Source organism: Hippoglossus stenolepis, chromosome 5 (genome assembly GCF_022539355.2).
Source record: "Hippoglossus stenolepis isolate QCI-W04-F060 chromosome 5, HSTE1.2, whole genome shotgun sequence".
Classification (NCBI taxonomy): Eukaryota; Metazoa; Chordata; class Actinopteri; order Pleuronectiformes; family Pleuronectidae; genus Hippoglossus; species Hippoglossus stenolepis.
In genome coordinates, this window is record NC_061487.1 from 5,831,942 (window position 1) to 5,858,632 (window position 26,691).

Genomic DNA, 26,691 nt, shown 5'->3' on the forward strand with positions numbered 1-26,691 from the left:
ATTCAGCTGCATAATGGTCCTATTAGCTGCTTAACTCAGCGGCGTTACACGGATGGGAAGGTTTTCACACCTCGCTGTGTTCAGAGGGAGGGGTGAGGTGTGTTTGTGTGTGTAAGTGTGTGTGTAGACTTGATGGTTTTTATTTTACAGCTCAGACAATCCTGTTCAGTGTAGCAGGAATGCAAGGAGTCAGTTTTAGTCTTTGTGTAGTTTTTTTGAAATAATGAAATATTGCTTCTTGCCCCCCCCAACCCCTCCCTCCCCCACAATGTCTCCCTCGGCCATACGTCTCTCCCTCACCTCTGTACCCCCCCAACCCCACCCCACCCTGCAGCAACAGTACCACTCCAAAATCGATGTCCTGATTGACGAGTCGTTCAAAGAAATGATTTCCTCCCTCATCTCAAAGGTAAAATCTCTTTCTGTCCTCCAATCAAATCCTCTTGCTCTCTTTTTATTTGTTTTTGATTTGTATTTTCTTTTATGCTTTTCAGCATTATTTTTTATTAGATGGAGGGAGTTGGGTCCAGCCTCACTGCTTTTAGCTTTGTTATTTATTCTTCGGATTCAAATCTTCTTCTTTTGATAAATGGACAGTTAGCTGCTTTGCTTTAACTCTTGCTGGATCTTAATTCTGTTTTTTCTTATTATTATTGTAATGATTATCACTTACATTAAGTATTTATTAAATTTTCATTTTCTTTACATGTTGATCTTACTTATTTCATTTTATTTCATCTGGATTTTCTTTATTGGTATATGTTTGTCAATTGGCTTTATGGCCTTTAATAAACACAGAATGTTGATTAAAAACAAAGGAAATGTTTTTCAGATACAAGATGATCAAACGGACTATTTCAACATCAAATTTCTTGAACTTGATGTTGAACCAAAACCATTCTGATTTTATAGGGAAAATAAAGGCAGTAAATTGTTGTGCCTTCCCCCCGTCCGCAGTTTGCCGGTGTTTTAGACGGCGCTCTCTCCAAGCTCTCGAGATATGATGAAGGGACGTTCTTCTCCTCATTCCTGTCTTTCACAGTGAGTAGCCATGTTTTTGTTCCTGCAAACATAGAGCAGCAAGCTGTCTCTTTCATCACTCACATAGGCAACCTGTTATTTGCTGGAAACCAAATCTTCCCAGCTGAACTCCAGTGTCATTCTTCTTCTTCTTCTCCTCCTCCTCCTGCTCCTCCTGCCCCTCCTGCCCCCCAAAAGGTGAAAGCTGCTGCCAAGTATGTGGAAGTCCCTGTGAGTCTGTCGATCTCTGCCTGTTTTATTATTCACCCTGTCTGTCACTTTCATATTTATGTTTCCATCCACACAGAAGAAGTGAAAAACGAAGCAGCCTGGATCTTTGCTCTCCCTCATGTGCTTGTTGTTTTCTTTTATATATATATAAATAAGTTTGTCATCACACTGTGTTAAGCATGTGTGACAAATAAAGCGGGGTTTTATTCCATCTGCAGCTCCAGAACAAAGATCACACAACAAACCTAATTAATTGCACTCTCCCTCTGAGATGTGTTTTGCTTGAATGTCGGTTTGTGGGCGGTGGCGCTCCGGTGCCGAGCGCTTAATGAACGACGGCGGCGTGGCAAGGATCAGGGGCTGCGGCGGGGAAAGCGCGGAGGAGATGGGGTCGTGCACAAAGCATGAGTTGACGCGTCAAGGCGATGAGGCGTTAACATCGTTATGTGATGCTGAAAGTGTGAAGAAGAGAGAGGTTCAGTCTCCAGAATTAGATCTCACTAAGATCAGGTGACCCCTCATTTGCTAAAATGATTAACAGCTCAAAATTTACCAAGAACAATTCCTCTGTGATTAGGTTTTTTTGCACGTTTATTTTTTCTTCTATTCAATATAAATTCTGACAGTTTTTAAAAGCCTCCACTGGGATCATAGATATTTTAAAATCAGTCTCTCAGGCTTTAATCCAAACACGTTGGAGGAGCATCTCATCCAAAATGAAAACTAATAGATTAAAAAGGGAAGTGAAACATTTTTCCCTTCTTAGTCACAATGGTTAAGCTGTAATTAGATTTATTTGTCGACAATCATTTAAACAAAAAAATCCTTTTGAATGTGCCCAAACAGGTTGACACTGAATTATATTTATGCTCTCTCACTATTCTAATTTCTTCTATGAATGGTAGTTCCCTGCACCACCTTCCCTCTTTCAGCATATCAAGATATCCAGGGTCCCAGTATCCTCAGCAGTTTTGTCAGGGTAGTCGTTGGATGTGTTGACTTTAATGCAACAATCTCAATGTAACGTCCTGTCTCATCTTGAATTATTGTCATCCCTTTATCTTTTTTCCACCTTAACCACTAACTTTCCATAACCTTAAATTCATGAGCTAAACATTTTAAGAACATCTTTTGTAAGTTAAATGAGAAAACTTTCAACGTATGTTTGGTCACGATGAAGCTACTGAGAGCAACTGCTTAGCTTAGCATGGAGACTAGAAACCGAAAGGAGAAGTAGATCATTCTTGCAAAAGACACAGGACACAAATATAACCAGACACACAAAAGCACATAATTATATATGGAACAGAGCCAGACATTATAAAAACAATCACAGACATCACTAAAGATATTCAGTTTAATTTTTAAACTTGGCCAGTGGAAATATTGAATGGTTGAACTATTCCTTTAAGGACACACTAGTTTCCATGAGCATGTGTTGTAGAAGAAAATGATGTTAAAGACATTATCGCGGAGTGTAACAACAATGGTCTGCCTGGTTCATGTGGTTATATTCTCTGCTCAACACTTTCCAAAAGGTGGAGAAACTGAGGTTTCAAACACTGCACCTAATTAAAAGCTTCCTAACTTCATATTTTTATGATGTTTTTAATGGGCATCACAGTTAAGACAGTGTAAATGATGCGGCACATTTTTCCACTATAGTTCGCTGTAACCAGTCGTGTTGACCTTCTTACAAGTGTAGCAAAGGTGTTTTTGATAGTTTCAGACTAACACAGTTTTTCATCCTCCCATCCATCGCCCATGTTGTTTAAATAGCAAATGCATGTTATGCCCAATATACAGTCATGATTCAAATGAAGCCTCTTTTACACTACTAAAGAAAACACTAACACCTGCTAACATCTGGCTTTTGTCTGCAATCAGAATGGATTCTATCAGCAGTCGCTCCCGAGGCAAATGATTCTGCAGTAGAGACAGGTTTTTATCAGTACAGGTTCTGAAAGGACCGTGATGCCTGGGTGAACACGTTATTATGCCAAGATAGTGAGGTGATAGAGCGCCTCAATTTTCGGAGAGTTTCTGACATTGAACATGACCCACCGGGGGGGAAACTAAAAGGCAAATTCCTCTGCTGTCAGTGGGTAAGGAAACTTGCATATACCTGCTGATTTAATTTAAAGGGAGACTACAACCCCTTTGAACCAAGTGCCTGCCGTAGCAATGTCTTTTTCTGCTGTCACCATAACAAAAGATGTGATGCTGATATGGCCTAAATGCACTCTCACCATGAGCTTTAAAGCTCATGCATTCAAATAGTTATCAAGCACATAATTTAACCCCTGTTTTTCCTTTTGTGAATAAATTAAGGACTAATAGGGCTCTCAAATATAATGTATCAAATTATGAAGATTAATAAACAATCAAGGGCACAGTTCTTTATTCATAGGAACCCATTCAATTAAAATGATGTGTATTAGGTGCAGAGAACTGCTGTGATTTCTCAGCACCTACAGCATTTTGTATTGTTCTTCATTGTTTTGTATATAACATTGCGCTTGATAAAACCAAGCCTGAAACAGCAGATGTGAGAACATCCTGCTCTGAGTCATTTAACAGCTGAGCGAAAGAGCAGCACAACCTCACTCAACCTCCCTAATCCTCTGCCCAGCCATAGTACAAACTCCCTCGTCAGCCGCCTCTTCCACCGAAATTATAATGTAACCGCTACCTTGGCCTTTTGGTCTTTTGTGTGGAGGGAACCTGATGCAGGTAAGCCTCTTTTCCAGGTGGCATGAAGTGGGTGGGGGTGGGCTGAGCTGCTTTGCAAGACAGCTCCACCTCGCAAGACGGCTCCTCCCCCTGCACCTTTGACACAAAGAGATGAGGCTTTGAATCTAGAGTTGGTTGGTTAGGTGGTTGTTAGATTAGTTTGGTGGTTGGTTGGTGGTTGGTGGTTGGTTGGTTGGGTGGATGGTGTCTTTGTGTTGTTAATGACCAACAGAGTAATGAGCCTTTGCTTCAGTGAAAACATGTTGGATGATGGTGCAAGACATTTTCCAGTCTGGTGTGTTGTAGCACATTCAGGCATTAACTGGCAGTTAAGCGCATGCAGGCATTTTTGTATTATTATTTTTATGTCATCTTCCTCAATGAAATGTGTGCATCATTCCGGGCTGAGCAGCAGCTCGTCTCTGCCACTGTAACATTAACTGATGTCAACTAACAAAGCGACAGTGGAGACTCACATCCTGTATTCACTAATGAAGATATTTTGCAAAACAAACAGAGACTTTTACAAATGCCTTCCACATTTTTGGAATCGGTGTGTACATGTAAAACGGAGCATTTAGGAAACAATGATGCACCATATTACTGGCTTTTACGAGAGATCTGCCTTGCCCAATATTACTGGTATTTGACCAATCGTTGATGTAAAATATATCGCCACCTAGTGGCCCGGCATGCTTGTTTGAGCACCTGTAGTTGTTTTTGTGTTCCTGTTTTTATTAAACTATTTTCTAATAGTTTTTATTTTTATTTTGCATTAGTTGCACTTTATATATTTCATGTGTCCATTTTTATTTCCTGTTTGATCTGATTAAGATGTCACCTGGTTTCCAGGTGTATTTTTCATATTGTTAACAGCCTCCTCAGCTGAAGCAATGATTCCCCTGGAAGACGACCAGTAACTGCATCAGTCCCCTTCCCTCACAGTCCTGATCAAGAGATTTTAAATCTCTCACTGAAGGTTTAGATGAAGTTGAAGTGGTAAAATAATTTAACTTCAACCAAACCTTCAGTGCAGGTCGGTACTTGTGGTGAAGTGTTTTAAAATTACACAACTGATAGTGAAAAGCGTTGGAGAGGATCAGTGTGTGTCTCACACATTGACTCACACGTGTTGACGTGTTCACGCCTGTACAGCCAAGATACAAGTGACTGACAAGCCACACATGCTCATATCAAGCAGAAACACAAACATTGGAAGAGTTATCACCATGACTGGCTCTACACCATCTTTAACACAACACTATCCCGCAGGGCCGTTTCCAAGCTGTCTGGGGCCCAAATCATCAGACAAAATCACAATAACTGAGGATTCATCCCCACATGTATGTTTAAATGTTAATTACATCACCTTTGCTATGTTTACGCCTTGCGTCCAAAATACTCCTTGGACTGAATTTTAGTCTGGACCAACAGAAACAATGACTCTGATCCCTGCATTCACTTCCTGATTGCCATTGTTGGTCCTCATTTATATCATTTTCTGTAACCAAGCAACCAACTGCAGAGTAGACCATCTGCTTCCTGTTCACACCTGCACACGCATGACCAGTGTATGTTATTAGTCATGTGAGATGTGTTTTCAGGTGTGTTAGTATGGATGGAGATTATTACTGATATGGAGCTAAAGCATCTGTCTGGGCAGAGACCATTTTAGTGTTCTGGAGGTGTGGGGGGGTTCCACATCTTGACTTTGTTAATATCTATGTTCACTGTTTGAGTCTCACCAAGGATTGTGTAAAAAAAATTAAAAAGTCCTCCCAAAAATCAATTACTGGGGTTGAAAACACTGAACCTGCGAATCCCCCTCCCTCCAAATTTGTCATCTCTTAATGTTGGTATCACAACTCAGCATATTGTATTAATCAACACATTCATACAATAATACATACCTCACAGCCTTTGTATTTGAGATATTTAAAATATCATGTTTCATATGTGAAAACATGAGACCTTTCAAGATTGATTGATTGATTAATTGATATATATATTTTTTTGTATTCAGTCATCATCATCCAACAAGTATTAACATTATAGACTGTAAACAAAGTCTAAACAATCTTTACATTTTATATTGACTGGAAAGGTTAAGGTAGAAGCAATTTCTCATATATGCCTAGAAGTGATATTTTGTATTTTACCATCATAAATAGTTGTTTTAAATGACGTGCAAGTACTCAACATGCACCTGGCAGAAATTGAAATTAATCCAGTGTGCTAAATTACCTGGCATTTCACTGCCTTCCTTCCCCTCCCTCTCCTCTGCTAGCCTCTCCTCCCTCCCCCACTTCAATCCTTACTCCCTTCCTGTCTGGCGCAAAACTCTGCTTCGTTTTATACTCAAGTTTTTTGTTTGTTTGTTTGTTTTTTTATGGTCATACATTGACGAGCATCCAGGCAGCCATTATCCAGGCGGGAAGGGGATTAATGGTGTTTGGCTACAAGTGAAGAAACAGTGAAGGAAACAAAACAGGCAGAGAGCAGAGCGTGACAAGAGTGCTGAGCTGCTTGTATGTGGTTTTTTTTCTTTCTGTCGGTCTTTGTTACCTCTCGTGTTAAAGTCTTAATCTGGCTGGCTGGAACTGTGCCGGCATCTCCGAACTGTCAGACTGCTTTGTCACCTCGTCAGGACGAGAGAAAGGAGAGGTAAATGACTGGGACTAGCCTTAAGGGGATGGAAGGGGGGAAATTGATGTTTCAAGTGACAACAGGGGTAGTGATATGTTGCCAGTGGCACACACACACACACACACACACACACACACACACACACACACACTTTAACGTTGCAATACAGATTTTTCTCTCACTTTGACTCTGTTCACACTTGCACAGAGTTTTTTTTTCATTTTTGATAAACTGATTTTAATCATTCACTCACCACCAGACACCTACACATGTGCTGCCGCGGCAGCCTCCACTCTTCTGTTTTCAGATGTTTGTACCAGGCTGCGGGGACTTGGCTCCCGTTTAACCACGAGACCAATTCGTGAAGACTAAAATCTGCGAACCATTCAGGTTCTTTCACAGAAAACTGGTAAAACTATTTCTTTATGGAGCTGTCTGTGTCCACGGCAGCATTGTCATATTGAAACAGGAAAGGGGCCAACACAAACTATTTGCATAAAGTTTTAAGAGCACTAATGTTTACTAAGGGAAACTATGGGACCTTAAGCAAACCATAAAAAGCAGCCACACGCCATGAGGACACTGACATTTGGAAATACAGTGCAGTTGGATATTCCTATTTTCAAGTCAGATTTATGCTGGATTCTCTGGGCTGCACAAATGATGGGTCACCTGGAGAAAGGATGCTGCATTTAGGCCCATCTCTATAAACAGCTCCAGCTTTAGAATCAAACTCATTGAAAGAAGATGGAGCCTTCTTTCTTGTAGGATTTATAGAGATAAACTCGGTCCATTGACTGAGCTGTGAAAACTAAGGCTGTAGCCTTTATGTGACTGCAGGTCAAAATCAGTAAACATCAGTTCTGACTCTGTGGTCTTCTAGCACTCTTAGGTAGGGTCCTATAGCAGACACCACTTCAAAGATGAACCTAAACAGGTAGTGCTGGATAAATCTGGAAGGGGGTGATTTCTTTGTCTGAGCCTCAAAGTGGTCCTTGGCCTTCTAGGCAGGTCATACACTGTCTATAACAAACACCATGTACAGACCAGAAGTAGTTCACAGGTTTATCTGGTGTCAGGACATTTCGGGCCAAGGGTGAATGACTTTGTATTATCATAACTGCGGCCCCATGTCAACTGTGCACCACTTGATGAGTTAAAACAGTCGGATGGTTTTGTTTTTTTGAGTTTGAGAGCAGTACTTGTTTTCACATTCAGATGTTTTTACGCTTTCCTGCAAATACCCCCTGCTACTGCTTAAATTTGCTCTGCTTGTTCTCAAACTGTGTGCTTGGACAGATCAATCCAGGAGCAGAGGAAAAATCTGAGAGCATTGGAGAAATCCGGAAATCCAAAGCATTACAAAATCTGAACGTGAAATGAAAAGGTCCTGCTCTCAAATGGAAAGACCACACTCTTGGGACAGGATAGGACAAAAACCCATAGATGGGGAAGATAACAGACAAGTGCAGTAAATCCATGCCCCTGTACATGTGGGTTTCAACACTCTGCAGTATAGGGAACATGAGGAATATAAAAGAGTGAGGCATGTTTAAAACCTGCATTATGAAGGCTTATTTACAGCTGTCGCCTGAAGGTCATATGGTTTTGTTGTGGTGGTAACCTAGAAAATGAACTGGTGGACACTAGTAGGGAAGCAGTGGTGAGGGAGGACGCCTCTCAGCCGTCAATCAGGCCAGAATCTTGAGGACAGGACTAAAGAACTGTTGGACCAGAACTCAAGGACTGGAAGGAGTTTTGATAAGTCATGAATGGGTCCAACAGTCTGTCATTACCGCTGGATTATTGCTCAAAAATGACCTTGAAGATGTTCACGAAGGATCAACATTGGCAACATTCCAGACATCCTTTCTGAATGGAAAACCTTCTAGAAATGATTGGAAGAAACATTTTTGAAATGTATCTACATTTACATGGGTCTGACCTGAAAGTGTCAACAGATCAGAGAGAACATGACAAGTATCGTAACACACCCAGTAACCCACACATGGTTTATTCTCATCAAGGTTTCCGCAATGTCAGACTCTCCTCTTGCTCCAGAGGATTATGAGGAACCTGACAGGCCTGTCAATCACTGGGCCTGGGCCTCCCTCTCTTTCTGGATGAGTGTAACACTCACACAACCTCTTCATTTCCTGCACACATACACACCAGATGCCCCTGCAGCCATGTGACCCCACTTTAACCTCTGGTATCTGCAGGTTTTCACGACCAGCAGTCCATCTGAATTACAGCTCAGCAGCTCTGACTGATCTCCGTCTGTCACTCGCTGTTAGAGGCCTGTGAAGCAGCTGCTGGGAGTGTTTTTATCCACAGTTTTATATCTGTCAGAGAGGTTATGCTATCTTATATTTGACGTTTCAAGGAATCCTCACATTGGAGTAGTTGCGACCAGAGAATGGTTGGTGCTTTTAATTGAAAAACCCATTAATTAATTGTCAAAACAGTTGCCAATTAAATTTCCATCAGTCAACTAACTGATGAATCAACTTATTATTTCACCTCTGCTATACCATGTGTGTGGGTGTGTGTATTCACACATGGATCTAAGTGCCAACTGCATGGACATGACTGTACCAACGCTGGCAAATGACACAATTTACATCAAGCATGACCTCACACACCCTCCAAACTATGGGAATGTGCAAAGCAGAGTTGGGGTTTGTTTATTTGCACATTTTTAATAAGGATCAGTCACTTAAGAATCACAAAGTGTCCTTGCAAACAAATGAATTTGTCTGTATCTGACATAACTCTGCATAACTGTAAAGCCCCTTTTCTACTAACATCTGGCTTTTGTCTAAAATGGGAGTGAATACAATCAGCATTCCCTCCCGGGTCAAAAGACTCTGCAGTGGACGAGGGTTTTCATCAGCTCCAGCTCTGATCGGCAGTGATGGAAACACGACACTCGGGTGAATGCACTAATTTGGCAAGACAACGAGGTGAGAGAGTTCATCAGTTTTCGGTGCATTTGTGAAGTCCAACATGATGCACCAGGGGGAAAAAACAGAGGCAAACTCTTCCACCGGCAAAGGGAAAGGGGTCAATCGCATTTTTTAATGGGCCTTTACACATTTATATAAATAGTATACCTGCTAATTTTGTTATAAAAGAAGTATAATGCAGTGGAGAGTGGCAGCTGGCAGTGAACTCCGCTGCTCGTCCACTTTCCCACTGCTGCCTCTTTGCTTGTCAAATCGCAAACTCAAATAAAGGCTCATGATGCTATGATGTGATGGAGTTTACTGCCATGATCCATTTTTTTCCTCCAGCATTGGCAAGTTGGATAAGCAAACAGTTGCAATAACCAGTTTGTAACCTGCCTTTTGCCTTTAAGTAAAGCCAAAAGGTCTCTAGGTTCCTTGAGGCTCCATATCCGTGTTTTTCCACGGGGGAACTGACGGGCCATGCTCAGCGGCACTGGCCCCCCGGGGCCGACAACATGCAGGCTCAGAGGAAACAGGCGCGAAAGATGTCAAAGCAATTACAATAAGCATTACAGTTGTAATCTCCCCTGACAACAGGGAGTGTGAATGAACAGGGCTTTACCCACTTGTCTTGCCTCTGGCCTCTCCCCGCCGAACAAACCACTGCTTCCACAGCAGTTAATGTTTCCTCCGCTGTAGCAGCTCCAGCAGCTTCTTGTTACTCGCAGCACAGAGAAAGTAGATTATTTGTTCTTCTTTTCACCCAGCGAGCAGCAGGTGATGCTGAATGTCTGCTCCCTGTGTTGTTGTAGTGTAAACCAGTGTTATCCCTGACAAAAACACAGACAGACACATGCAGAGCCTTGTAGATGTCTGTGGGGGAATTCTTTCAAATAAACCATCGCATTGCATTACAGATTATTGTGCTAAATGTACTACAGTTCTCACAATTTTGCTATTTACACACAGTGATTTACAGAATGTTCCATCTAATCACAATTAAAAGCTTTTACAGTGAAACCAATGCTTGAATTCCGCTGGTAGCCTACTCACTAGATCCTCTGATCTTTACCCACAAGAGCAGCTGTGATTTGTAAGACTGAGGTATGCTTGAAATGACAGAAAATCGAAATCACTGGAGCATTAACACAAATAGATTTCATGCTTTTCTCTATTTTATATCGTCATGAAATGAAAACATTTGTGTTTCTGACTCTTTGTTGGCCTCTATCTAAAGACATCCCCTTGGACAGGAAATTGGGACAGGCTTTTTTTAAACAGTTTTCTTACATTTTACAGATTAATGATGATCAATAAAATTGTTAATTTCAGCCCTATAAATAGATTTGTATATATTTAAAAAATGCAAAGCTTGCATCCTTTAATTATATGATATATTTTCTGTTCTACTCCTTCATTATTTTAAAACCAATAAGTTGTAAAAATTGTCCTTCTAAGTTTATATTTACTTTTCACAATTACTTTACATGACATGTAGAAGACGTTATCTCCTGGATGTGTATTTTTAGTGAATGTCAAAGACCTAAAGTATTTCCGCACATCTCAGGATTATAATGTGTTAAATGAGTGTGGCACAGGCCAAGGAGAAGGTGACAGTGCTCCTCATTTGAGGGAAGTAATTAAGTCATTTAAGAGATGAATTATGAATTCAAGGCAACAATGTAGAAAATTGCGAGAGCACATAAAAAAGGCTCTATGAAAATTAAAACTATTGCAGGTCAGTAGAGTTGCATCCAGACCCTGAAGTCATGTTTAGCTCTCTTTAGAATTTGATCAATAGTGTGTGCAAATTTCAATTAACTACATGTACAGACATTACAAAAATCACACTGAGCATTTGTACGATTGACCTTGAAATATTTATGATGGTGCAACTAAGGGTTAAACTCCAACAGAAGCAAATTGACCTGGTAGTATCTGGGGGTTTCGTCCCAGAGCAGCAAACATTTGGACTGAAGGTTTTCTTTTCATACAGAATGTGTTGATCTTTTGAACGTTTTTGTCCATTTGTTTTATCCTGACACATGAAGAAAAGCAATAACTTTATTTCATTTGTCCCCCCAGATCTGTGGTCATTAAGTGCCACCATGATTGTTGCAAGTGTTGCAACTAAGAGCACTTGTTTTCATTGAAAGAAAATGTGTGACCGCTCTCACATGTATGGTTCGCCGACAGAGATCTTGGTCACTGTATTTAAAGATAAATGGATGAAGAAATATCTAAAATCACATCAGATTTGACACGTTAGTGGTTGTCAAGCTCTGAAGTGTTTATTTGTTTAATCCACAGTGACTCAGACCCTGTGCACAGCCGCAAACCTCCACAGTTACATCTCAAAATTTGAAACCTGATTTGTAATTTTAAATATGGACTATGGGCCCAATGACTGACTCATTGCTCTGTGGACCCCCAACCCTCGGAAACTCTGTAGTCCTCCTTCAAAAGCTATAATCAGATATCTAATATATTTATAATGACAAGAAGGAGGAATAGGCAAGAGCAAAAGAGCACATGTGCTGTGTAATGGCAACATTCAATCATTGTAAAGGCTTCATTAAAAACAGTCACGATCAGCTTTGCCAGCTTCCTTCTTCTTTTCTGGCCTTATATGCATTGTTTGTGCAAAGAGGCAACTACAGTGTTAAAGAGCGATGACAACTACTGCACAGACGAGAATACAGTACATGGACAATGCTGACAGCTGTATACACTTCAGACATTTACTCTTATTCAGAGTACCTCCAGAGTTATCGAGGAAAACCTTGATTCATTGACTGTGGGTCTTCATGCCCACAGAGAAACCAGACAGCTCGGAGTGAAACTGGGGGTTTGATCCATTAGTACAGATACCCAGTAGTAAATACAATACAACATACAACATAAAGACAGTTGGAGCTTTATAGAGTTTGAACATTATGGAAACAGTCCAGTCAATGATGACGATTGGTTTTTAATTTCCCTGTAAAGCTCTGGCTGGTTGGCTGTGTACGATGTGGTCAGTGATACAGAGGTGTGAAAGTCGGGCTAGGAAACATGGCTCATCTCAGAAACACTGAAGAAAGAAACCCTCAGTGAGAGTCTGCATTGACTTACAGAAGATTTCTGAAGTGATGCCAGGACGTTCATTGTTGTGTGTTCTCCCTGTTGACATTGTCTGGCAGTCTGTTCCATCTTACTGTCTGAAAAACACTGCTGCTAAATTTAAGGCTCAACTGTTGTTCTGAATGTGTGCAGAGGTCATCATGTGCTGTCTACACTCCCGTGTGGTTCTAGCATGGCTGAAGAGACATGTGCACGATCAATGCCAGCCATGTTCACATTTTTAACATCAAGCTGAACAAACTGCCTGCTCTGCATGTGTGACACTTCTCTGTGTTCATCATCCACCCTCCTCATGTCCTCAGTCCTCTCTCTGCCCTCTCCCCTTCAGAAACCTGGGATGGATCTGGCCGACACCTACATCACCTTCATACGGCAGAACCAGGACATCCTCCGAGACCGCGTCAATGACGAGGTCTACGTCGAGGATGTTTTTGATGTAAGTAAAATCCAATTTCTGTTTGACCCTCTCGTCAGCTGGCTGTTAACTCTGCTTCATTTGATCAGACCTCGAAGAAATAAAAACACAAAAACGCCCCCACGATCACGGCCTCATCAGACAGAAGGAGAATTTCTTCTCACACAGATGAACATGGGAACATAGGAGTTTGTTTCTCAAGATAGCTCAGCCGTGATTTTATGATATGCTGTCATATGCTTTAAAAACACATTTTCACACCCATTCAAGAACAAATACAGATAGGTGCCCACTGGCTTTAACATCTCCATCCCATCTGAACACATCATACCAGGATTTCACTTTTCTGCACTCAAGCTCTCAGATCTTTCAGACACTAATCAGTTTTTTACTTACCTCTCAGTTTCATTTTGTTCCCCAAACACAATCTCACATCCTCGTCTACTTCTGTACTTACCTTTACCGTGGCGCCCGGCAGTTGATGTTGCCATCCTCTATTTGATCTTGTTTCCTTCTCATCTAACAACTCAGTGATAAAAAAAAACTCTCAGCGGGAAACGTGTTTATCCTGTGGATATTTACGTATTTTCTCCAAACCACTGATATGAGTCTGCTCTCAACCTGTGCCTTGTTATTTAAATGTAATTAGGTGAAGTGTACGATGAGGCAGGCATTAGGATATTACCATTCCTTCTTTTTATTAGATTAGTTCTGTGATACTCTATGCAGTGAGGTCCTACATTCAAAGTTTGGGAGACGTTCCCATTGCTCACTGGGTCCCAGCAGCAGTACCTCCAAATTGCCATGTGTTTCCCATTAGAACAGCTGGTCCTGTACACAGGTTGGAAGCTGTCAATGAGGGAATGTGTTGCATCCTCCAGGCGAAGCTCATCCCTGACATGCCTTTATTTAAAGGCAGAAGGAGATACTTAGGTTGTGTCCGAAATCACCCACTCATTCACTTACTCTACTATATAGGGTCCTCTATATAGAGCACTATATAGTGAGCTCATTCGAAAAAGAAAAATACACTTTCGAACACTTCTCAGTGATTTTCTCTGCGCTGGTAGTGATTTCATGTTTATTTTACACTTAGCATTAATAATTTTAGGTAAAAAACATGTTGCATGAAAATCTTTAAATGTAGAAATAAACTTGTTTGTCTCAGTTTGTGCTGTGAAGAGCTGCTCTGCTCTTTTTTACATTTGTGCGACAGATGAGACTGTTCCTGCTGCCCTCGCTCCTCTTGTCTTTCTGCCGCGAGCGCAAAGCATGATGGTTAATATTGCTTAGTTAGTGACCATCGGTTGTACACTATTTTTCATGATGCATTATGGGAAACAATGAGTTTAGGGTATAAAAGATTTCACAAAACATTTGGACACCAAGACAAATAGGCAACCTAACTATATAGTGGACTCTATAGTGATTAGTGAGTAACGCAGTCCATGACTAATTTACACTTGTCAATTCAGGTGACTCATATCAGGATAAGATTTACACTCAACACCTCCACACCTGCTTGTTCATGCATTTATATAATCAGCCAGCCATGTGGCAGCAGTGCAGTGTCTACTGTCCTGCAGATACAAGTCAGCAGCTTCAGTTCATCAAACATCATCTCAGTGACTTTGACTGTCGACCCAAATTGACTGGTTTGAGTATTATTAATGTCAAAGGAGAAAGTTCAGACTGGTTGGAACTGACAGAAAGTCTACAGTAACTCAGATAGTCACACTTTACAACTGTGGTGAGCAGAGAAGCTTCTCAGAATTACAACACGTCCAACATTGAGGTGGATGGTCAACAACAGCAGAGACCATGTCGGGTTCATTCCTGTCAGCCAAGAACAGAAATGTGAGGTTGCAGTGATGCAGACCCACCAACACTGGACAGTTGAAGACTGGAAAACGTAGCTTGGTTTGACCCCGACCCTCATTCACCTCCTCTGGCTCCCGATCAAGGCCTTCATCAACTACAAACTCCTCCTTCTCACCTATAAATCCCTCCATGCCCTAGCCCCACCATATCTAACTGACCTCCTCCAGCCCTACACTCCGCTCAGTAGGCTGCAGTCCTCAAACACAGGTTTGCTCTCCATCCCCAACACCAAACTGTGAACCTTTGGAGACTTCTGTGTCTTAGCCCCCACCCTCTGGAACTATCTCCCTGACGAAATCTGCAATGCTGCGTCTATGGACAGCTTCAAAACACTCCTCAAGCACCACCTGTTCACTAAGGCCTTTGGCCTCAGTTAACGCTCCACCCAGCCATTAGTGCTGTTTATTTCTGTCCTGTTTTATGTGAATTATTTTCTTTTCTCTTTTTGTCCCCACTGACACGTGTAAAGCGTCCTTGGGTCTTGAAAGGCGCTATATAAATTCATGTTGTTATTATTGTTATGAATGTGGATTTCTCCTGAGGCTGCAGATGGTGGAGTCACAATCTGGGGTCAAAAGCATGAATCCATGGACTAAACCTGCCTTGTGTCAACACTCCAGGCTGCTGGTGCTGGTGGTGTGAGGATGTGAACAATCTTTTCTTTACACAGTTTGAGCTCTAATTACCAATCCAGATTGTCAGCATTCTATCTGCAGCTGATAAATGTGCAGAAGCCATTCAAGCAATCAACACATCCCTCAGACACATGTAGAATTCCCATCTCCTTTAGCCAGGCCACAAATGTGAATGCATCCATCTTGATGATCTAAATGCCAAGGTTCTGCCCTACTCCAGTTCAGTCCAGCTGTTTGTGCTAAAATGAAAAAAAGATCTGTCAACAAACAAACCCAACACAACTCCGCTGTCAGGGCAACAGAAGATCATGGTGATGGACACTTGAAGCTGTTGACTGAATAGTGAAGGGGCCACCAGTGTGAGTAATGACGATCATTCAAATGTCAATTTAGGAAATCTACCTGCAGCAGGTAGACATCAAACACATTAGGATCGGTTTGGTTGACTTATCTGAATAGGGTCAGTACAGAGTCGGTACCGGACTGAATCACAACACAGCTTAGTGCCTGAGCTCTGTACTGAAATAGTTTATCTGATTACAGGCAACATTATATCACAGCATGTGTCTAGTTAACAGTACACTTTACTGGTGGTAACACACTCTCTACATGGCTCTGGCAGCACGTAACGTCAGCCCACAGTGAGCTAGTAGTAACCTCAAGTCAACGCAACAGCAAAAAGCAGTGTGGCTTGTCCTCGGCCACGGTGGAGGGGAGACAATATATTGGACTGGAGTATTTTGCTGTATTAAGCACTGGTGCTGTTATCTAGTTATAATTATTATGGTTCGGTAAGGTTTTATATATGTGATTTTGTTAGGTAAAGAGTATTGCACTTCTTGATATTTGTATATTTAAGTTAAGTACACTTTAAAATGTTAACAGCAAAAATGTTAAATTTCAATTTCTATTAAGCTTGAGGAAAATCAGGCGCTTCGAGTGTCATTTTGTGCTTCTTTTATTTTTAAGAATCGGTTCTGGCACCCTTTCAAAATATACCCAAAGATAACCAAGTCTATATCTGGTAACTTGCTTTAACAACACACAGCTTCATATATAGAGTAAGAATGACAGAAGTGTCATAATCTGAAATCTAGATGTTTGTATTTTAATACCTGATTGTATCTTTAGCCAAGTTTCCATCCAAATGTGATGCAAATTTGAAACAAATTAAAATTAAGGAAAATGCTAATTCACTGACCTTCCCTTCTGCTACTATCTTGGTGTTGGAGGTGGACTCATCAACATAAACAGTTGGTGGCACTTATTCTTGGGTTGGGCACAGCAAGATGATACCAGTGAAACCTCAAATGACTGAAAACTATGTGGAAACCCCGATGTAAATTAAACATGGGTATTTGACTTGTAATTATTTGAGGAAGGTTACAGTCTTAGTCTGAGTGATGTTTGAATCACATCATCGTGATTTAGCTTGCTTCCATTGATCTTTGTCATATTACATTTTTATGGCAACTTTTCAATGCAGCCAAGTGAAAACAAATTTTGGGGGATATTTCAGCTTTTACAAAACAGAGTTTCTGGAATTTACTTAAATGTCATATGTGAATAATAACAGGTTAACGGAAAGACACTTAATGTATCAAACTGGCAAATGTGACATTAAGGTTTTAAAGTATGAGATCTTTTCATAAGAGAGTGAAAACCGTGTGACGGTGGCCTCAGCTGATGAAAATCCTTCCAAATTGAGCTCACAGTCAGGTATTTATACTGTTGGTGTGGAGTTCGATTCTCCAGTTTGGAGCAGCAGCAGGTCATATCGAGGCCAAAAACACCGACTGCTTCTGTTGACCTGTTTATCACTTAGGAAACATGAGCGCTGTCGGCTCGTTCTGTGGGAGCTGAAAACACACCTTTTCATCCATCTATCAATCCATCCACCCCACGCTGTCCGTTTGCTTCACTGACCACCCCCCTCCAAGATTCAGATTTAAAAGAATATTTTAGTGCAGTGTTGTCAAACACGCCTCAGCTCACTGGTGCGAGTCAATGCAGCGGACATGGCGGCTCAGACCTTGGTACACATTAGCAGCACGAAGCAGAGCGATGGATTTCTGCCACCTGCCGCCTCCTCTGAGGGTTTGGGGTGATGTGGCTGAGACTCGGGCTGTGTCGCGCTGATTTATGTGTGTGTGTTTGAAGAGGGGTGTTTGAGAAGAATGAATCTAATGGAGCTCAGAAGCGCCCAGTCATGCACCAGAGGGGGAGGTGATGGCGGGACTTTGAAGTGTCTCCGCTCAGCCCTTGTATCAGACACACACAGAAACCTGGACACACGCATACAGTTTGTGTGCAACAATGAAAAAACAAATCCTGTGATAGCAGCAGCATCAGGCCTCCCGCCAGCAGCATTATGGGTACGCAATCATCTTGTTTCCGTGCGTCTGAGCGAGTCAAAGTCAAATTCATTTACGACGCCTTTTCTTTAAACACAAGGTTTGTCGACACCAACGTTTTAAAGAAGAAGAAAGAGGCTGATACGGCGAGTGATAGAACGAGGACGAGGACGAGGACGTGGGACGCCAGCACGCAGCTGTGAACATGTTCATGATTTTCTTTCTCTGCGTGTGCATGCTCACATACGCCTGTCTGTCTATTTGTGTACAAGTGCTCCCCTGGGAACGTCTTTGTGCGTCTCTCTGGATGAGAAGTGTGATACATTCACACACTCACACACACATTAGGAGCCAAATCACCTTGATGAAGCAGCTGCAGATGAATGTTGAATGTTAATATGAAGAAAACATTGTGGATCTCAATTGAAACATTTCTTTAAAAACAACATCACATTTGATTTACTCAAGAAAAGGGCATAATTTATTCCCTCCTGAAAAACCAACATTTTATTACCTTTTTTTGTCACCGCAGGTATACTTAGATTCAGTGAGTTTGTAATTTTAAAGAAATTAATATCTTTGTGCCAAAACCAGAACATTTGTCAAGTTTGAATGATGTCTTTACTGTTACACCATCAGGGATCCACCCCCCTGTTTATCATAGATATTCTTTCTGATAGGACTAAAGCAACCCCCCCCCCCTTCCCTCCTTCCAACATATTCCCTCCATCTGTTTTCACTCTCGTCCTCTAATCGGCTCAATTAAGGAGCGCCATCGTACTCAATTTACACAACAGTTAGCACAGCTCACGAGGAAGCCGTCAGGCAGCTGATTAGTCGCTTTGAGGAAACTCGCCTCCCAGAGACCCAAATAAGTGTTCCACAGAGGAGAAGGAGGGTTAGAAAGAAGGAAATCAGAAGAAATCATCACAGGACATGGGAATATCAGCCATTAATTTCAACATCCTCAAGCGTCTGTTAACCCAGAGCGTGAAGCGCTTGTGAGGCAAGCTGAAAACTCAAATCCCCACATTGAAATATTTCATTTGGAAAATGATGAGAGGAGGAGGAAGTCAATTGTTCAGGTGGAATGGCTGAAACTGTTCCACTGATTTATCCACACTTCACATATTTGATACACAATAGAAAAAAAGAATACACTGCACATAAACAAATAAAAAGCATTAAAACTGAGCAAGCAACAAATATAATCTTGACCTAAATCACATTATTTAATTGCATTGGTGTACATTTCTGAAGTTGTATATCTTCTCTTTTTATAATTTATTATATCAGGGACCCTGTCTCTTAAAAGTTCCATTTATATACTGCTAAAATATTGTAGTGTCATGTAATGGAAGTTGCATTATGTTTCAGGCAACTTTTTTTTAACGAATGAAGCACTAAATTTAATAACAGCATTGGAGTCTCCAGGTGGGGCTCAGTTCGATGGAGGAGGATGTACAACGTACGAAGCACACGACTGTCGCAGCAAACATTGGAATTCACATCCTCAGTCTCGTCTGTGGATTCTAGGCAACAAAAAGTCTTCAGTTAAGATCCTTGAAAGATGGTCAGATGAAACTAAGCAGGTTGATTTAGAAGTGACTTGAACTTTTTCTGTAATAAACCAGAGAAGAATATTTCACTAAACTTATGTTGACATTGAATGTGAGGGTCTAAAATGTTTAATCATCCTGGAGTCACAACAAGTGACTGTTGCGCTGCAAGTTTGGATGGTTTCCTGCAAAACGGCAACAACAGCGCGTTCATGACATTTACGACAACGTCCAGGACAACGACAACTGATTCTCCAGTTTGGGGTTTTGGGGTGTGTGTGTTTTTTACCGTCTGTTGATTTTTATTCCTCAGGTAACAAACATCCTGTTTTTATTCACTTTGAACAACAAAGAAATAAATCAGGACTTGTGGTTAAACTTTTAAATTTTGTATGTTTAGCTGACACTTAATTACTTTGACTGCGTGGAAAACTGCTTTATTACTTTGATGGAGACTGTGGGGAGGAGGTCAGAGATCTTTCTCACAATAGATGGAATCAAATATTTGTCTGACCCCTGAATGATTGCAGATGTGTTTTGGCTTTTGACAAGTCCACGAAAGACCTTTCGACTGTTTTTCTCTATTAAATTGGAAGGTAATTACAGTCCTTGTCAGAGGGAAATTAAGTCCATCAGCAGCTCCTGAAGCAGATCTGAATATTACGGGTCATTACTGTGTCAGAGCGATGCCCCAGAGCATTCTTGTTTGACTGCTAGCTGAATAAAGCCAACCGCTGTGTGCATTTTACCGGCGGCGTATTGAATGCTGATTTAAGTGAGGATCACTGTCCAGGTGAGAGAAGTTGCATTTGATTTCCCTGCAGCTGCGGCCTGGTGGCTGAGGGTGTGAAGGAAGAGTTTAATGAAAATTACTTGATGGAACCAGATTTTTTTTTCTCCTTTTGAAGTTCAAAGCAGAGCCATGTATTTGTTCCCTGCTGCGCAGCATTCAGATGTTTTCTTTTTTGAATAAGTACATGTTTTACTCTCTTTGAGTTTTGCCGTTTTGATGGTGCACATCCTTTGACATTGATGTTTTAGTTTTGTTGACATGACTGGAGTAAGGCATTCCAGAAGCAAACGGCAGCCAATCATCTCCAAAAACGAACACACAAATGATAACCAGAGAGCAACTGCCATGCTATCGTCATGTTTTTATTGTTCTTTTTATGGATATTGTAAAAAGTAAAAACACAACACAACATGAAGCAATAGGAAACATTTTAACTTTTTTAAGCCCACACTTTAAATTTGTTCAAATTTAACATTTGTGGAAGATTTGGGTTTAATTTGTCTCATTGGGAACCTCAAACATACAGTCAACAATTATTTGTGCGTGTTTTGAAAATACCCAACTTCTATCTATAAATACAAAGTAAAGAATATTTATTTAAAGAGATTGGGGTCTCAGTAGATAACTTTGCGCCTTTCGGGGTCATTATAGTGTAAAATAAAACTGGTTTATACAGCTTCATTTTAGTTTTCATAGCTAGGGCCATTTTATCAGTTTTAATTGTACTCAGTGATAATAAAAAAAAAAGATGGGAAACTTCGAATTATCTAATCCACTTTATCAGGTGGTCAAAATGAAAGTGAAATGTTGGTGAACTATCGTTGCACATTTGACCATAAATACTGTAATGAAATAGGAAGTTGGTCAGTAAATTGTGATGGATGTTTACAACTGACTTGGAATCATTGTGATGTTCACTTTTGTTATCCCTTCCAAATAAGTTTGTCTACATTCAGTTTTAAATGTGTGTTTGCTTCCTACAGCAATGGTACACCGGCTCCATGAAGGCTGTGTGTGTTTGGCTGACTGATAGACTGGACCTGCAGCTCCACACATACCAGCTGAAAACCCTCATCAAGATTGTGAAGGTAAAAAATTTACTATAAAAATCTATATAAGAAACCAAAAAATGTGTTAGTGTTGAGATTTATATGCTTTCATAATGACAGGTTTCTCTTAGCTATATACAAAGTTCCCTTCGCTGAGCGGCAGAGAATGATTCTGAGACTGGCTGAACTGATTAATGAAAACATATTAAGTTGTAGCTTATTCATGAAAAAACAGTCGGAAGTGATACTGAAGGAAAAGAAGGAAAAATAAAGACAAATCAAACCCTGTTAGTGTCCTTGAAAGCAGCAGCAGTGGTGTTAAGAGGCAGAGGGTATGAAAGAGAAAACTGCTCAAACTGCACTGCAATCGCTTTTGTCTTTTCATAGTTTTCTAATGTACAGAGACGCGTGAGATTAGCTTGAAAGCAACATGACAAGGAATGATAATGGCTTCTTACTGAAGGTAAAAACCCCTCTGACGCCTCAGTCTGCCTTTCCAGCCCGACACATAAAAGACTCAGTGTGTCCTTCGCCTCAATCTTCCCACTTTTGTCCTTCAGAACGGCGAGCAGCATCTGCCTCCTCCGGCTCGCTGCATTCCTAAGATGCTCACTATGTTTCCTTACCGTCTGCTTTTACCTGTCTCCCCCCTCCACCACCCCCTCGACAGAAGACCTACCGTGACTTCAGGCTGCAGGGGGTCCTGGACGGCACACTGAACAACAAGAGCTACGAGACCGTCTACAACCGACTGACAGTGGAGGAAGCCACAGCGGCCGTCAAGGCGGGCGATGGCCTGCAGGGCATCAGCATGCGAGACAGCGACGAGGAGGACGACTAAATACACACACACGCTCCCTTCACACACCTTGTTACTACTTGATTGTCATCCTCTCCATTACAGATCAGGAGCTTCTGTCACAGTTAATGACTTCCTCCGCTTTCACTAAACAATTTTACTTAAAAACTAAAACCACAGTCAACAAATATGGTTTAATACTGATGTAACTGAAATAGATTGCTGCTGGACAAATTAGCTGTGCATTTCATTAACAACAGAACAGGTAATGCTGAAGTTAGCTTGCTATGTTGTGGATGCATATTCTCCACTGAGCACCACCTCAGTCAACCATATTGGATGAATGCTAAAACTGAAAGTAAAGACTGCAAATATTTAAAAGATTTAACAGATTTTTATGTTAAGATTGAGAAATACGTGATAATAAGTGAAAATAAATTACTGGCTACTGAAACTGAAGACTATAAAGCTGACCCTAAATTTAACAAACACTTTAAAATAACACAAAGTATAAATATGCTAAAAACCACAATGCTGTATTTTTAACAACAGGGACTGCACATGCTAACAACTTTTAGCTAAGATTGTTTGACTGTCATTAGAAAATATTTTGCTAAAAAAATATATTTTCTCCACAGAATTTGACTGTAGTTCAGTCAAATATACCAGAAGAGCCGATACTTCCACCACAGTCAACAAATATAATTGAAAAAGATTAAGAAAATGGACAGAAATAGAGAACTGACTGCAAAACTAACCTCACTGTTTATGGCAAGATAAGTCAGGATAATGTTAACTAGTAATACTTGTTGTTGTTGATTGTATTGTAAATCTGATGAAGAAGCCTGGTTAATTAAAAACCTTGCTTCCACTTTTTGAATACAAGGTGAAGCTCTGTGTATAGTTGCACATGTGCAGTAGAGGTTAATAATCGTGACTGAAGACCTGATCAGTTGAGGAGGATCGCTCAGGTAGTGACACACCCCCTTTTTCTCAGCCTGTCACATGCTCATCGCCCAGATGCTGCTGTGCATACGTGTTGAAACGTACATGAGTCTGAATGTACGACTAAAAGTAAGTCAAGGTGAGGCATCTGAAAGACACTTGAAGGTTGAGACAAACCTCGTGCTCTCACCTACAGGACAGGACGCCTCGCCTCGCCTTCCTTCATGTGCAGCCATACTCTGATTGATGTCACTTTTTACAGTAGAGCGCAGCGAACGCCTATTTTGTTTTCCTTCAGTTATTGTAGCTTATTGCTCAAGACTTAAAAGGCTATGGCAGCTCTTAAACGCTAGAGTCCCAGCAAACTTGCCTTTTTCTGTCATATTCCTGAACACCAACAGCTGCAAAATCCACTAAAGAGATTTATTTTTATTTGAGAGAAAGCTTTGAATTGTAAGGTTCTATCTAACTGTTTTATCAAACCTTGGTTTTCCACTTTCATTCCCCTCAGTAGTAAAACAACAGCAGTGTCATTCAAGCAGAACAACCTTACAGTTTCTTAACAAGCAACCCATTTTATTTGTACAAATAGTGACTGTTGTTTCTGATAAGCCAAAGCAGAAGTAGCGTGACATTATTACAGCACCTCAATACTTGAGTCTGTTGTGGATTGTAAGGTCAACAAAGCTGTTATCATCCTTGACTGTTTGAAACAAATGTTGACCGACAGTTCAATCTTAGTTGTGTCTATCCATGATCACGTCCTTCTCTAACCTTATACAGGAATTCCACTTTAATTGACTAAATTCAATCAAACCTTAAGAAAACACTTGTGGGTTGTTTCAGAATGGATGAACAACATACTGATGATTTAGTTCTTCTGTGAACTGTACCTTGTCATTGTCTTGGGGTGCTGCTAGAGGAAAGGCCATTGGAAGAAAGTTCAATTAATTTTGAACATGGCCAGAAAATGTAATGGAAATTGTCCCCATAGATTGGATTACATTTGATGTGTAAAGGTGAGATGGTTTACCCAGTGGTGGTGAAGGTCAGGAGGTCATTAGGATTCTTCCTCTAGAGATTTGTTTGTTTGTGGTTTTTAAGTCTCAGTCAAGACCAATATCACAGTTCTTTGCCCCACAGTTGTCCACCTGCACTATTTTCCTTTACATTCATGTTGGACTAATCAACAGCACAGAAACTATTTCCCAGTGTTGCAAAAAGCATGGTCAAGGTGATCACTTCTGGAGACTGGTTTCCATCCCATTACAAACCAAACAATTGATCTTAGTATTTGTTAATCTTCACCTTGTACTTTCCTTCAATCTTGTCCAAACCTTAAAGACTAATTAGTTCGCCTTGGAGGTTTTTGTCCATCATTTCTATCAACATTGTTGTCACCAAAGCCCCTTTTCCACTGGTCAAACACCCACTACCACCACTAATATCTGGCTTTTGTCTACAATGGGAATGGATTCAATCTGCATTCCCTCCCAGGTAAATTGACTACTGGTTTTAATTGGCTCTGGCTCCAATCGATAGTGATGGAAATGTGAGACCTACGTCAATGAGTTACTGTCAAACCTGATGCAAATATGTAAACTGGCAATGAGAAAAGAGTTAATCGCCTTTTTCTAGCGGGCTTAACTGCATTAATAAACGTGTATACCTGTTTGCTTGACGTAGAAGAAGTTTGAGTTCACTTCTGAGATCTGAGAAAACAGTGACATCTCCAAAAAGAGGGTTATGATCGAAATTGCACAGGAAATCTGAATTCAAAGGATTGTTGAAATTGGCTCTACTACAGTACTTAAAATGTTTCAAAGGACAGTTTGAATTTGAGTCATGATTTTGCCATTAGCGTTTTTTTGCCTGGAAGTTTGTTTCTATTGTCTCTCGTCTGATTGTCTGACTCCTCATGTTTCTCTACCAGTTGGACTTTGCTGTTACAGTAACTGATGCCAAACCTTGAAAAACATGACCCACATTGTACTTAGAATTATCATTTAACCACACCTTAACTATTGTGTATTTAACACAACCTTTCCTTAACCTTAACCATATTGTAGTTGCCAGGTGTTGTGATGTTGTCATAATGGAAAATAATTATTATTTAACTTTCAAAAACTTTGACATTGACCGAATCAAGGATTTTGCACAATTATTATGTTTGATATGAAAATTTTGTCTGGCAGTAGGGTTTAGCCTTCAGGTCAAAAACTGTACTTATCTGAATGTTTTTGATAATTAGTGTCTAGATCTGCAGACAAATTCGTACAGGTCCAAGCTAATGAAATGTTGCTGTACTGCTGTAGTTTCTCAATCTGAACTTTATGTAGCTAACAATATTCCCACTGCTAAATAAGGACTGGTGGTCTCAGGTAGTAAAAGATGCAAAAAAATACAAAAATGTCTAAAGGTCTTTAAAAGAGAAACAGAATCCACGCAGGTGTTCACAAAAACACATGGTGTCAGTCTCACAAGAAGCTCTTTTAAGGTGTTGGAACTGAAAGTAAAAGTGGGGAATCATTTTTCAGTAACACAATTGTTGCTGTAGCTGCAGTTCTGCTGTCATCTCTGTTCATTGTGATATTTACTGTTGTGAAGAATTATATTGAGCTGTAGAGTGGTATGGTCGTACTGCCTGTACTTCATATCCAATGTCGATCAAAGTCTTAGAAACATGCTTATGAACTGAAAAGGTCTGGACTTTTTTGAACAGGATCATCGTGGGAGAACATGGATCTGTTTTTCTGATCACTGTCTTTAATCTGAGCAGCTGTGAGTGGACAGAGTGTCTCATCACTGCTGCCTCTTCATTGGCTACCGTCTGTTTGCGTGTGGTGTCAGTGTAGGCCTCAGATCAACTGTGTGCAGCAACCTGACGTCTGTTTTAGCCGTCCGATCCAGTTTGTATCCGTGCAGTTCAAAAGGCCAAAAACTAAAGGACAAAAATCTATTGAAGAAGTATATTTATATTGTCTTATTGTGCACCTGTTTTGTTCAGGTGTCTTATCTAAGTGTCACTATTAAAAGTGTTTTTAAAGCAACTGTGATTTCCCTTTAGGGTTTTATTGTCTCAGTTCTAATTCCACATCAAACAGAAGATTACCTTCTTGAAAATAGTCTCAAAAACAGCATGCTGATCAATTCTGATCTCACAAGGAAGATTTACAAAAAGGAATTTTGTATTTACATTTACTATTTTCACATTTAGTTGAGAGGAAATTTTAGATTTTTGGTAGAAAACGTCATCTACTTCACATACTTTGATCTGGGTTTGTCCTGGTGTGGGCCTCGTAGTTCCGGTGAAAGGAAATCATAATGTTCTGCTGTGAAATAATCCAGATCCCCAAACCACAACTAAAGAAGTTAAAACCAGAGTTTATAAGACAAGTAGCATCTGAAGATCCAAAACCTGCTGAAGCTCCAGAAAACCATGCAGTTCAATAAATAGTGAAATCACTGCATTGTGGTTTTATATTTTTGACCATTATTTATATAAATAATTCGTCAGAATTCCTTGTATTATACACTTTGGGGCAATAATCAGCAGT

At 40.5% G+C, this 26,691-nt stretch overlaps 1 protein-coding gene across 2 annotated transcripts in view; it reads left to right on the forward strand.

Moving 5' to 3' along the window:
- Positions 1-26,184, forward strand: part of cadps2 (Ca++-dependent secretion activator 2) — a 226,908-nt gene extending 200,724 nt beyond the window's left edge. For both annotated transcript variants that reach the window (XM_035157552.2, XM_035157556.2), the window contains 6 exons: positions 335-409; positions 958-1,041; positions 1,219-1,251; positions 13,033-13,140; positions 21,325-21,429; positions 22,061-26,184. In XM_035157552.2, coding sequence (XP_035013443.1) covers positions 335-409; positions 958-1,041; positions 1,219-1,251; positions 13,033-13,140; positions 21,325-21,429; positions 22,061-22,231 — 576 coding nt within the window. In that variant the 3' untranslated portion in view covers positions 22,232-26,184. The remainder of the gene's footprint in view (positions 1-334; positions 410-957; positions 1,042-1,218; positions 1,252-13,032; positions 13,141-21,324; positions 21,430-22,060) is intronic.
- Positions 26,185-26,691: the final 507 nt, after the last annotated feature.